This window comes from Hemitrygon akajei, chromosome 23, assembly GCF_048418815.1.
Source record: "Hemitrygon akajei chromosome 23, sHemAka1.3, whole genome shotgun sequence".
Taxonomy (NCBI): Eukaryota; Metazoa; Chordata; class Chondrichthyes; order Myliobatiformes; family Dasyatidae; genus Hemitrygon; species Hemitrygon akajei.
Genome location: NC_133146.1, coordinates 11,073,629 through 11,087,249, shown reverse-complemented (window position 1 = coordinate 11,087,249; position 13,621 = coordinate 11,073,629). Strand labels below are relative to the sequence as shown.

Genomic DNA, 13,621 nt, shown 5'->3' with positions numbered 1-13,621 from the left:
ATCCAACGAGGTTGTCACTCAATGTCAGTACGACCAAAGAACCAATTGTAGACTTCAGGAGAGGAAAACCAGAGGTCCATGAGCCAGTAATCATTGGAGGATCAAGGGGAAAAGGTCAATACTTTAAATTCCTAGGTGTCATTATCTCAGCGGACCTGTTCTGGACCCATCATATAAATATAATTGCAAAGAAAACACAACAGTGCCTCTACTTCCTCAGGAGTCTCCAGAGATTTGGAGTGTCATCAAAAATCTTGGCAAACTTCTATAGATGTGTGGTAGAAAGTGTACTGACTGGCGCGTTACAGCCTGGTATGGGAACACCAATGCCTTTGAGCAGAAAATCCTACGAGAGGTAGTGGGTTTGGCCCAGTACCTCACAGGTAATGCCCTCCCAATCCATTGAACACATTTACATGAAACATTGCTGTAAAAAAGCAACATCCATCATCAGAAATCCTCACCACCCTAGCCACACACTTTTCTCGCTGCTTCCATCAGGTAGAAGCTGCAAGAGCCTCAGGACTCGCATCACCGGGTTTAGGAACAGTGACTACCCCTCAACCATTAGGCTCTTGAGCAATAGGGGATAATTATACTCATTCTGTTTCTGGTGTTCCCACAACTAATGGCCTCATTTTAAGACTCTTGTTATTTATTGCTATTTATTCATATTTGCATTTCCACACTTTGTTGTTCATTGGTCCCGTTTACAGTTACTGTTCTATGGACTTGCTAAGTATGCCAGAAGGAAAATGAATCTCAGGGTTGTATCTGGTGATATATATGTACTCTGATAATAAGTTTTACTTTGGCTTTTGAGTGTACTGCTCTAGCTGAGAATACACACTTATCAACTCGGAGGAGCATATAGATCCTCAGGACTGCTGGAAGTAAAGTTCAGCAGACTGCCAGGTGCTGCACCAACAAGTACTGGATGCAGGTCGGTGAAGGTATGCACTGATGGGCAATATCAAGGGTATGCATGATGGCATCAAGAAAGCTCTTGGCCCGTCTCAGAGCAAGATGGCTCCTCTCAAATCCATCATTGGGGAAGTAATCACAGACAGGAACAAACACAGCAAGATTACTCTGATCTCTACTCCAGAGTGAATCCTGTTACCATCTCAACCCTGGATGCAATTGAGTGCCTACTGACAGTGGAAGAATGGGATACAGAGCCGAGCCCAGAGGAGTTCAACAAGGCCATCAGTAGCTTGGCCTCGGAAGGTACCAGGCAATGATGGGAAATTCCTCAGACCTGATCAGGCACTGAATGCCTACCCTTCTGCACCTGCTGCATGACGTGCTCTATTAATGCTGGCAGGAAGATGAGGGGCCAAGATTATTACCCTCTACGAAAACCAAGGTGAGAAAAGCGACTGTAACAAACAAAGAGGAAGGAGGACCTTTCTCTTGAATGTTGCTGGCAAAGTCTTCAGCAAAGTCGTCTTGGTCTACCTACAGAAGTTGGTTGAATGTGTCAAGCAGGAGTCAGAGTGGCTTCTGTGCTGGATGATTTCACCTCTCTGCTAACTCCAGGAGAAGTACAGACAACAAAAAAAGCCCCTCTACTTTCTGCTTATTGATCTCACCAAGGCATTTGACTTGGTCAGCAGAGTTGGGCACTTTTCAGATCCTCTCTAAGATAGGCTGCCCACCAAGTCTACAGAGCATGATCAAATCCTTCAACAACAACATGAACGGGATTATGCAATACAACACAGCTCTTCAGAGCCCTTTGACATGAGCAGTGACATTAAGTGAGGATGTATTCTTGGCTCAACACTATTTTGGATCTTCTTTGCCCTTCTGAAGCACGCATTTGGCACTGCAACAGTATGTTCTGGTATGGATCTATCTCCACACTTGAGTAGATGGCAGGCTTTTTAACCTCACCTGCCATAGAGCCAAAACCAAAGTGTGCAAGGCTATGAACAGAGACCTACTGTTTGCCGACGATGCAGCAGGCGCAACCCACACTCCAGAGCTTGATGGATCACTTCTCCCAGGCCTGCAAGGAATTAGGTCAATCAGCCTGAAAAATACAAATGTCTTGGGACAAGATGTGGAAGCACCACCTGTCATTGCCATTGATAACTACAAAGTGGATGTCGTTCATTATTTCAAATATTTGGGTCCATCATCAGTGAGATCTTCTCCCTGGATGCAGAAATCAATATACATATCAGGAAGGCTGCAACAACTCTTCCCTGCCTCACCACACGAGTCTGGGAGAACTCCAAACTGTCAGTCAAAACAAAGATGGCAACACTAGTGTCACTAGCACACTGTTGTACTTCAGCAAGACCTGGACAACGTATGCTAAGCAAGAGAGGGCTCAGCACCTTCCATTTAAGTTGCCTTTGTTGTATCTCGGGTATCTCCTGGAGAGACAGAATACCCATGCTAAGAACACACACAAAATGCTGGTGGAACACAGCAGGCCAGGCAGCATATGCTGCCTGGCCTGCTGTGTTCCACCAGCATTTTGTGTGTGTTGTTTGAATTTACAGCATCTGCAGATTTCCTCATGTATACCCATGCTAAGGTTCTCTCTCATGCCGGCCTCCCCAGTGTGTACACCTGCTCAGACAACCTTGGCTGCACTAGCTGGGCCATGTCTGCCGCATGTAGGATGACCACATCCAAAAGACAGCTTCTACGGTGAGCTGGAGAGAGCCGCTGGCCACCCATAATTGTGCTACAAGGATGCCTACAAGTGGGACTTGAAGGTCATTGGACATCAACTTTAAGTCCTGGGAGGAACGTGCAGTCAACTGCACCACGTGGGGAAACACCCACAAATAACACGTTAAGTCAGGCAAGGAAATATTCCTGAAAATGGCAGAAGACAAACGGACCCCTAGAAAGGAACGCTGCAGTTCCAGCAGAGCTGGGACCATGTATGGATGCGACCTTTACAACAGGAGCTCTCACATTGGTTTTGTCAGCCACCAACACTGCTGCTCCAACAACGTAGATAGCTAGGACACAACATCCATGATTGACCTCGACCAAAGTAGGGCCACATTTAATGTCATTTCCAGTACACAATTGTAAAGGAGAGCAAAATAATTGTTACTCTGGATCCGATGCAGCACAAAAGACGACACAATAACGTAAAGGAAATAATTTAGAAAAAACAGAATAACTATAAATAGATAACTTGTATACATTAATCATATGTCCTTAAAGTGACCGTAGACACAGGAGTGACTGTGCATAATGTGACTGACAGGAAACAATAAAGCAGTGGTGTGGAGGTGTTGATCAACATTACTACTTGGAGAAAGCAGCTGTTTTTGAATCTGATGGTTCTGCCATGGGTGCTATGCAGCCTTCTTCCGGATGGGAGTGGAACAAACAATCCATGAGCAGGATGTGTGGGATCCTTCAAGATGTTACTCACCTTTTTCTGGCACCTTTATGTATGTACTTTATGCTCTTGATGATGAGTAGGTTGGTGCCGGTGATGCACTGGGCAGTTTTGTCTTTCCATTGTAGAGTCTTCCTGTCCGTCACAGTAAGGCTTGCCTTCACTTTCTATTCCTACCATTAACTCTCACAGCCTCCATCTATAGATGATATACAGTCTGTAAATAGAATCTTTTACCTTTCCCACCTATCACTTCCCTGCTTCTCAATTCGTCCCACCCACCTACCTTCCCCTCACCTGGGTCTCATCTTTCATCTGCCAGCTTGTACTCTTTCTCTTCCCTCCCATCTTATTCTGATTTCTTCATCCTTCCTTACTGAAGATTGGCCCGAAATGTCAACTGTTTATTCTTCTTCACAGATGCTGCTGACCTGCTGAGCTCCTCCACTATTTTGTGTTTGTTACAGTGGAATATTAGTTTTTCCTAATAAACCCAAAGAAAATTGGCCAAAATGATACTGATGTTTTAGAATTGTTTTACTGCATTTTTGTTAAATTATGTCTTGTAGTTCTACTAAGGGACTGTTTTGGTGTTCTTTCATACATTTTCTTCCCTCTGTTCCCTCTAAAGAGCGGTTTAAGTGGCAAATAGTTCATCTTCTGCAGTGCTCATTCTTCTGTACTAGGGCAGAATGTGTTGAGGGAAGTTTTTCTGCATGCTTTGACCCTAATATCTCCTAATAAGGATTTATCAGGAGTGGCATAAGGTACAAACTGGAACAGGAATTCAGACTAGGCTTCCTCTTGTGTCCAAATAGCAGGACGTAGGTGAATCAGGATTTTTCTTCCAAATTCATCCAATGTTAATACTGATGTGTACTTCATTGTTTCTGAACATAAGCCGATGTTGTTACTTCTACCTGCAGCAAGGAAAGATGTAAGGGAATGAATTTTACACAAGGCATGAAAGTGTGCTGATCTGATTATTCATCACATGTTAAGAGACCCACATTTTCAGCTTTCACTGTGGCCAAAAAAGGGTTCAAAACCAAGTGGGCAAAACTTGAGAGAGAGTAATTCTGGACTCTGAATCACCACCACAACTGGACGCAGCTCAACCTACAGGCTTATTCTCAAGGACTCTTTGTAACTCATGTTCTCAGTTTTTTTTTCAGTTCTCAGCGTTGCACCTCGGTGGACTCATTCCACTGAGATGCAACACTGAGCGTCATAGGAAGTCATTCCTGCCTGTGGCCATCAAACTTTACAATTCCTCCCTCGGAGTGTCAGACACCCTGAGCCAATAGGCTGGTCCTGGACTTATTTCCACTTGGAATAATTTACTTATTATTATTTAATTATTTATGGTTTTATATTGCTATATTTCTACACTATTCTTGGTTGGTGCGACTGTAGCGAAACCCATTTTCCCTTGGGATCAATAAAGTATGTCTGTCTGTTTATTTGCACATTGATTGTTTGTCAGTCTTTGTTTCCGTGTACAGTCAGACCCCGCTTAATGTTGAAGATGCGTACCTCAGAGGTAGAGCGCTGTGTAAACAAGTGCTATGTGGGGTCATTATGACATTACGTAAATGAACATTTGTGCCTGATTTTAAAAAAATCAAACTTGAGATGTAGGATATATTATTTTGTCTATACACAGTAATTTGTGGAGTAGCAAACACACAAATAGGCCTGACAGTACCTCAGCAAAGCAGTGGAGGGAAGCGCGTGGTGGTTGCATCTTAGAGGAGGGACTAGGCTGTGGGTCTCTAAGTTTGTCGTCTTCTTCACGTCGAGATTTGACTGCTTTTTCTTGAGTTTCCTCTCATGAAGCAGTTCTTAGCAGGAAATCATTTTGAGAACACCTGTCTTTGCTTTATTGCTTCACTTCCAGTCAGGGTCATTATCGATGAACTGATCCATGACTTGTGTGATCATGGTGATGGTGCTGAGGAATTTTGCAGTAAGGTTTCTTGCTGATGTTTTTTCTTCTCTATCCGTGTCCTCAGATTCACTCTGGATGCATTGCTGCGCTAATTCTCGAAGCTCTTAGTAATTAAAGCTCTTGCTGTTTGCACTAGCTGCTTCACTGGAGATACTTATGCTATGGAGGTTACTGTGCTGTTTAAATCTATCAAACCAACCTCTGTTGTCTGTGAATGTAACCAGTGTATCTTCTTGAATATGATTGAAGATGCTTCTTGCCTTTTCCATTATTATCAGCTGGCATAAGGACCTGTTTCATTGCGATTGATCATCCACCCATATACTTAGTTTATTTTCCATTTTTTTCAAGCAAATAGCTCATTGAATAAATCACCTTCGTTGATAACTGAGATAATCATGGCAGAAGCTTTTATCTTGTCTGCATTTTTTAAACAATTGTTCTGATCTTCGATGTAGCCAATTTTAAAGAGGTGTCAATATCAACCTGATGCTCACTAGTTTCCAAAAGCTGTATCACTTGCTGTTTCACATCCATGCTGATGCTTTTCCTAGGGATCTTGGATGTCCTATCCTCACTGGAAGTTGCGGGCCATTTTCCAGACATTATGGGGTGAAAAAAAATGGAATAAATTGCCAAGGAAGCAAGAACATTTACACATGTGGGGAAGGCAGTGCATGAACTAATATGTGATTGGCTGTGAGTGGCTCAAAGCGTATGCAAAGCACTCTCATTGGCTGATTGAATGTTTATTGTAATGTCCATTCTTGAGAAGTTTTATGTGTTCTTTAAAATGAATTCTTGTCATTTTTAAATATTTCAATAAAGAATTGAATAACTATGTAGTAACAAATTAGTGCCATGCTGGGTTTGGGTGTAGTTTATGTATCCTATTGTATTTCTTTATTTTCCTATAAATGCCTGCAAGAAAATGAATCTCAAGGTAGTGTATGGTAACACACGTATAGTTCATTTATTTGACTTTGAATCCAGTCATCTGATGTATAAGTAACTCTGGGTTCTGATTTGGTCACCTTCACTTGTGGTAGAGGATGTCCTGTTTTATACTGGCTCTGGCTCTCATGGTAGGCCAGTCTGTCTGAGGAGGAAAGGTTAGACGGTCTAGGCCCATTTGCTGAAGATGAGATGAGTGGGAGAGTACTCATTTGCAGTGTAGGATCTTGAAAGGTCTTGACAGAGTACAAGTTCTGAGGATGTTTCCTTTTGAGAGAGTGTTGAGAACTAGGGATTACTGTTTGGAAACAAGGGGTTACCTGCCTATTTAAGACAGATGTAGTGACAGTTTCATTTTGATGTTTGTGAGTTGTATGTATACTTGCTCAAAAGTCAAAAACATTGAAATGTTTTTAAGGTAGAGTTGGATAGATCCTTGATGAGCAAAGGGGTAAAAGGTTAATGAGTAAACAGGAATGTGGATTTGAGGTTACAAGCACATTAGCCATGATAGCTTTCAATAGCATAGCAGCCTCAAATGGTCAAATGGCCTTTTACTGTTCCTAATCTGTGTTTCTCAGTTACTTGTCCTGGTGATATTGATGTCAAGCATTAATGAAAAGTTTTTTTTCTTGGTTGGCTGCAGAGAGTCATACAGCAAAGAAGGGGGGGGGGGGGTCATTTATAACTGTTTTTGAAAGAGTAGGCCAATAATCACTCTCTTCCACTGACCTACAAGTTTTCCTTTGTCAAGTTTTCCCTTTTGAAAGTGCATTTCACCATGAGTTGAAATGCTTCTACTGCTGATAATATTGGCAGTGTTTCCCAGTGTTGCCCTTGATCTTATGATGGCCATCAGCATCTGATTATTTTTAATTGTTAATTCTGAAGTCTGTTAACTAGATCTTTCCCATGAACTGTCAACCCTCCTTTTCAAGGCTCCTGGAAACTGGCAGCTGATCAAGGGCTCTTTTCATATTTAGCCTGACAGTGAGTGTTTGAATTCCCGATTATTCTATTTATATTGCTTAACTCAAATTGCTAGTATGTATAGATTAAATTTGCTGCTTCTCCATTTTTAAACTTTAGATAAGAAATGGCTGTTGAGGGTGGGATGAAGTTGTTTCAGGTTTGGGTTCCACTTTGTCTTAGTGTTCCAATAACTTGCAAAATTTTCCTTCAAATCCTGAAAATGTCCTTTGCACTTGTGTGCTCATCTGATCAGAGCCCTCTTTTCACCCCCCCATCCTTCTCCCCTCAATTAAAGATTAGTTTTATTTATCGTGTACTGTCGTTTGCATCAAATCAAATCAGTGAGGATGTGCTGGGAGTAGCCTGCATCAGCATGCCCACAACTTACTGAACTCTAATCCTACTCAGAAGTCTTTGGAATGTGGAGGACACTGGAACACCCAGAGGAAGTCACGATGGTCACGGAGAATTTACAAACTCCTTGCAGAAAGCGGCAAAAATGGAGCCCCAGTTGGTGAGCACTGATTGCACTACAGGCAGTCCCCGGGTTATGTACGAATTCCGTTCCTGAGTCCGTCTTTACGTCAGATTCGTACGTAAGTCGGAACAAGTACATCCGGTATTATTTAGCGTCAGTTAGTCAAACTTTTGTCTTAGTATATAGTATATATTTTACCTTTCTATGCATATAAAACACTTAAGAAACGTATGTATTCCAATAATTAAACCACTGCGTTGCTTAGTAATAATTGTAGCTTTCATCGGGTCAGGGCGTTTCATATGCTCCATTGTTCTCACTTTATCTGTTATCCTTTAAAATTCTTCCAATCATTGACTGACTATAGCCTAATGCTTTTCCAATGATCAATGGCGTTTCACCTCTTTCCAAACGCTTTATTATTTCCACTTTATTTGCAATCGCGATCGCTTTCTGTCAATGGAACAGAAACACGGCGGGCGGTGGATCCCGAGCTCCGCCGGCTCCCGAGGTCCGCTGGGTCCTAAGGACCACCGCACTGAGACAGGCTAAATGGGACGTGGGGGCTGTGCTGCGTTTGGGTTCTTGATCCTCTACAATATTCCGCGTGGGTATTTAAGCTGGAGGTGGCAGTGTTTTTTTTTTTACGAGGTAGAGTTGCGAGCTCGACATCAACCTGGCACGGATGGTACGGGAGTCACTGGATTGACATCAGCCTAGCACGGGAGCGATCTGTCACTGGATCGAACTCGCTGATCTCACTGTGCCACCAGCTGACCGGAACGGGGGGAGGGGGGCAGGGTCAGGGTGAATCTTACTAAGAAAAATTTAAGCCAAATACGAAGTTAAACAGTGTCAATGGCAACGACTTAAAATGGCGGACGGTGTCGCGATCCGACTTAAAATGGCGGACGGTGTTGCGATCTGACTTAAAATGGCAGACAGCGTTCTCCTTCCTCAGTTCGTAAGTACGAGTAGTCCATAAGTCGGACGTTCGTAACTCGGGGACTACCTGTAATTACTAGGTTTTATTCCAAAATTCTTAAGGTTGTGGAATAATTTTGCCATCTTTAGGGGTACTACATAAACATTTTTGATAACGTCTCCTTGGGGCAATGCTGACAGGAGAGTGATTTGCAGAAGCCTGCATGGCCTCTGTTAACTATTAAAATTGCTACCAACATTAATTGATGGAGACATAAGAGATTAAAGACACTGGATTCTGGAACAACAAACAGTCTGCTGGATGTTATCAGTGAGTTGAGTAGTTTTGTCGATAGAGACATAGAAGACTACAGCACAGAAACAGGTTCTTCAGCCCGTCTAGTCCATGCCAAAACATTTAAGCTGCCCAGTCCCATTGAGCTGCACCTGGACCATAGCTCTCTATACCCCTCACATCCATGTACCTATCCATACTTAAACGTTGAAATCGAAATCGTATTCACCATTTGTACTAACGGTGATCCACACTCACCAAATTCTGAGTGAAAAGTGAACTGAGTAAAGTTCTAACCTATTCAATATTTCATTATAACTCAGGTCCTCCTGTCCCAACAACATCCTTGTAAATTTTCCCTGTACTCTTTCAAACTTATTTACATCTTTCCTGTAGGTAGGTGACCAAAACTGCAAGCAATATTCCAAATTAGGCCTCACCAACATTTTATACAACTTCAACATAACATTCCAACTCCTGTACTAAGTACTTTGAATGATGGAGGCCAATGTGCCAAAAGCTTTCTTTGCAATGCTATCTGCCTGTGCTGCCACTTGCAGAGAATTATAGATGTGTAATCCCAGATCCCTCTGTTCTACCGCAGTCCTCAGTGTCCTACCACTTTATGTGTAAAACCTAGCCTGGTTGGTCCTCTCAAAGAACAACACCTCACAATTGTCTGCATTAGAATCCATCTGCCATTTTTCACCCCATTTTTCTAGCTGGTCCAGATCCCACTACAAGCTTTGATAGTCTTCTTCACTGTCCACTACACCCCATATCTTGGTGTCATCCACAAATTTGATGATCCAGATCGTTGATATAGGTGACAAGCAATGGAACCAGCACCAATCCCTGTGGCACTGTACTAGTCCCAGGCTTCCAATCAGAGAGGCATTCATCTGCTACCACTCTATGGCTTCTTGTGCAAAGGCAATGTCTAATCCAGTTTACTACCTCATCTTGAATGCCAAGTGACTGAACCTTCTTGACCAACCTCCCATGTGGGACCTTGTCAAATATCTTGAAGTCCATGCAGACAATGTCCATTGCCTTGCCTTCATCAACTTTCCTGATAACTTCCTGAAAAATCTCTATAAGATTGGCTAGGCACACAGGAAGCCATGCTGACTGTCCTTTATCAGCCCCAGTCTATCCAAATACTCATATCCAAGGGAACACCTTGTCAGGCCCTGAGGATTTATCCACCCTGATTTGCCTGAAGACAACAAACACCTTCTCTTCTGTAATCTGGATAGGGTCCATGACATTGATACTGCTTTGCTTCACGTATCCGTCTTCCAAGTAAATACAGATGTAAAAAATCGCTTCAGGATCTCCCACGTCACTTGGCTCCACGCATAGATTACTATTCTGATCTTCCAGAGGAAGATCATTTTGCTCTGGACATATCTGTAGAACCCCTAGGATTCTCCTTCACCTTATTTGCTAGAGCAACCTCATGCCTTCTTTTAGCCCTCCTGATTTCTTTCTTCAGTGTTCTCTTGCATTTCTTATATTCCTCAAGTACCTCATTTATTCCTAACTGCCTATACCTGCTGTGCACCACTTTTTTAAGCAGGGCCTCAATATCTCTCAAACTAAGGTTCCATAAACTTGTTATCCTTGCCTTTTATTCTGACAGGCACATATAAGCTTTGTAGTCTCAAAATTTCTCTTTAGGAGCTCTCCTACTTACTAAGTGCAGCTTTGCCAAAAACAACCTGTCCCAACCCACGCTTGCCAGATTCTTTCTGATACCATCAAGATAGGCCTTTCCCTAATTTAGAATCTCAACCCAAGGACAAGACCTATCCTGTTCCTTAATTACCTTGAATCAAATGACATTATGATCACTAGTGGCTAAATGTTCCCCTGCACTGACTTCTGCCATCTGCCCTATGTCATTCCCTAATATGAGATCAAGTTTTTCCCACACACTTTCATTGAGACTTCCATGTACTGATTAAAGAAACTTTCCTGAACACGTTTGACAAAGACTACCCCATCCAGTCCATTTATAGTACGGGAGTCCCAGTCAGTACGTGGAAAGTTAAAATTGCCTTCTATCTCAATCTTGTGTTTCTTGCAGCAGTCTGCAATCTCTCTGCAAATTTGTTACTGTAAATTCAATGGACTGTTGGCAGGTCTATAATTTAGCCTCATTAATATGGTCATACATTTCTTATTCCTCAGTTCCTCCTATAAAGCCCCATTAGATGAATTCTCTTCTGTGTTGTGACTGAGCACTGCTGTGACATTTCCCCTGGTTAGTGATGCCACCTCTCCCACACTATCACGGAATATTGAGCTGCTAGTCCTGCCCCTCCTGCAACCGTCTAACTAATGGCTACAATATCATAATTCCATATGCTGAGCTCATCTGACTTTCTCAATACTATTTGGAATGAAATATATGCATTTCAGAAGATGAGTCCCACGATTTAGTACTCACCTACTTGAGTACTGTTGGGGGGACGGCCTTCCGGGGGTAAGCAACAGTGGTCGCACCTCTGGCACAGAGTCTGGCCCTGTGACTCAGAAGGGTAGGGGACGGAAGAAGGCAGCAGTAATAGGGGACTATAGTTAGGGGGTTAGGCGATTCTGTGGATGTAGGAAAGAAACATGAACACATGAGGAAATCTGCAGATGCTGGAAATTCAAGCAACACACACAAATTGCTGATGGAACGCAGCAGGCCAGGCAGCATCTATAGGAAGAAGTACAGTCGACGTTTTGGGCTGAGACCCTTGGTCAAGACTAACTGAAAGAAAAGATAATAAGAGATTTGAAGGTGAAAGGGGGAAATCCGAAATGATAAGAGAAGACCAGAGGGGGTGGGGTGAAGCTAAGAGCTGGAAAGTTGATTGGCAAAAGGGATGCAGGAGCTGAAGAAGGGAAAGGATCATGGGACGGGAGGTCTAGGGAGAAAGAAAAGGGGGGGGGAAGCACCAGAGGGAGGTGGAGAACAGGCAAGGAGTGATTGTGAGAGGGGCAGAGAGAGGAAAAAAAAGGAGGGGGGATAATAAGGGATGGGGTAAGAAGGGGAGGAGGGGCATTAATGGAAGTTAGAGAAAACAGTGGTCAAGCCATCAGGTTGGATGGAAGTTAGAAATCAATGTGTCCGCCAGAGAAAGCAGGATCTCCCAGTGACTACGCATTTTAATTCCATGTCCCATTCCCATTCTGATATGTCTATCCATAGCCTCCTCTACTGTCAAGATGAAGCCACATTCAGGTTGGAGGAACAACACCTTATATTCCGTCTGGGTAGCCTCCAACCTGATGGCGTGAACATTGATTTCTCTAACTTCAGTTAATGCCCCTCCTCCCCTTCTTACCCCATCCCTTATTTATTTATCTATCTATCTATCTATTTTCCCCCTTTTTTCTCTTATTTTTCTCTCTCTGCAGGTGTCAGGTCTCTTAGTGGGAGAGCGTTTTGGAGATAGTGATCACGATTCTATCTCCTTTACAATAGCATTGGAGGGGCACAGGAACAGACAAGTTAAGAAAGCGCTTAATTGAAGTAAGGGGAAATATGAAGCTATCAGGCAGGAACTTGGAAGCATAAATTGGGAACAGATGTTCTCAGGGAAATGAATGGCAGAAATGTAGCAAATGTTCAGGGGATATTTGAGTGGTGTTCTGCATAGGTGCATTCCAATGAGACAGGGAAAGGATGGTAGGGTACAGGAACTGGTGTACAAAGGCTGTTGTAAATTTAGTCAAGAAGAAAAGAAAAGCTTAAGTAAGGTTCAAAAAAGCAATGATAGAGATCTAGAAGATTATAAGGCTAGCAGGAAGGAGTTTAAGAAATGAAATTAGGATGAAACCGGAGGAGATGGCAGAGGTACTTAATGAAAACTTTGCTTCAGTATTCACTACAGAAAAGGATCTTGGTGATTGTAGGGATGACTTACAATGGACTGAAAAGCTTGAGCCATATAGCCATTAAGAAAGAGGATGTGCTGGAGCTTATGGAAAGCATCAAGTTGGATAAGTCTCCGGGACCAGACGAGATGTACCCCAGGCTATTATGGGAGCCGAGGAAGGAGATTGCTGAACCTCTGGCGATGATCTTTGCATTATTAGTGTGGACGGAAGAGGTTCCGGAGGATTGGAGGGTTGCAGATGTTGTTCCCTTATTCAAGAAAGGGAGTAGATATAGCCCAGGAAATATAGACCAGTGCGTCTTACTTCAGTTGTTGGTAAGTTGATGGAAAAGATCCTGAGAGGCAGTATTTATGAATATTTGGAGAGGCATAATATGATTAGGAATAGTCAGCATGGCTTTGTCAAAAGCCGGTCGTGCCTTACAAGCCTGATTGAATTTTTTAAGGATGTGACTAAACACATTAATGAAGGTAGAGCAGTAAATGTAGTATATATGGATTTCAGCAAGGCATTTGTTAAGGTACCCCATGCAAGTCTTATTGAGAAAGTAAGGAGGCATGAGATCCAAGGGGACATTGCTTTGTGGATCCAGAACTGGCTTGCCCACAGAAGGCAAAGAGTGGTTGTAGATGGGTCATATTCTGCATGGAGGTCGGTGACCAGTGGTGTGCCTCAGGGATCTGTTCTGGGACCCCTTCTCTTCGTGATTTTTATAAATGACCTGGATGAGGAAGTGAAGGGATTGGTTAGTAAATTTGTTGATGACACAAA

General features: G+C 42.9%; 1 protein-coding gene across 3 annotated transcripts in view; it reads left to right on the top strand.

Annotated features, from left to right (window-relative positions):
• Positions 1-13,621, top strand: part of LOC140715149 (ectonucleoside triphosphate diphosphohydrolase 4-like) — a 96,472-nt gene that overhangs the window by 27,922 nt on the left and 54,929 nt on the right. The window contains exon 2 of one of the 3 annotated variants that reach the window (XM_073026929.1): positions 7,665-7,770. The exons of the other annotated variants lie outside the window; for them this stretch is intronic. Coding sequence (XP_072883030.1) covers positions 7,676-7,770 — 95 coding nt within the window. The 5' untranslated portion in view covers positions 7,665-7,675. The remainder of the gene's footprint in view (positions 1-7,664; positions 7,771-13,621) is intronic. 3 annotated transcript variants of the gene reach the window in all.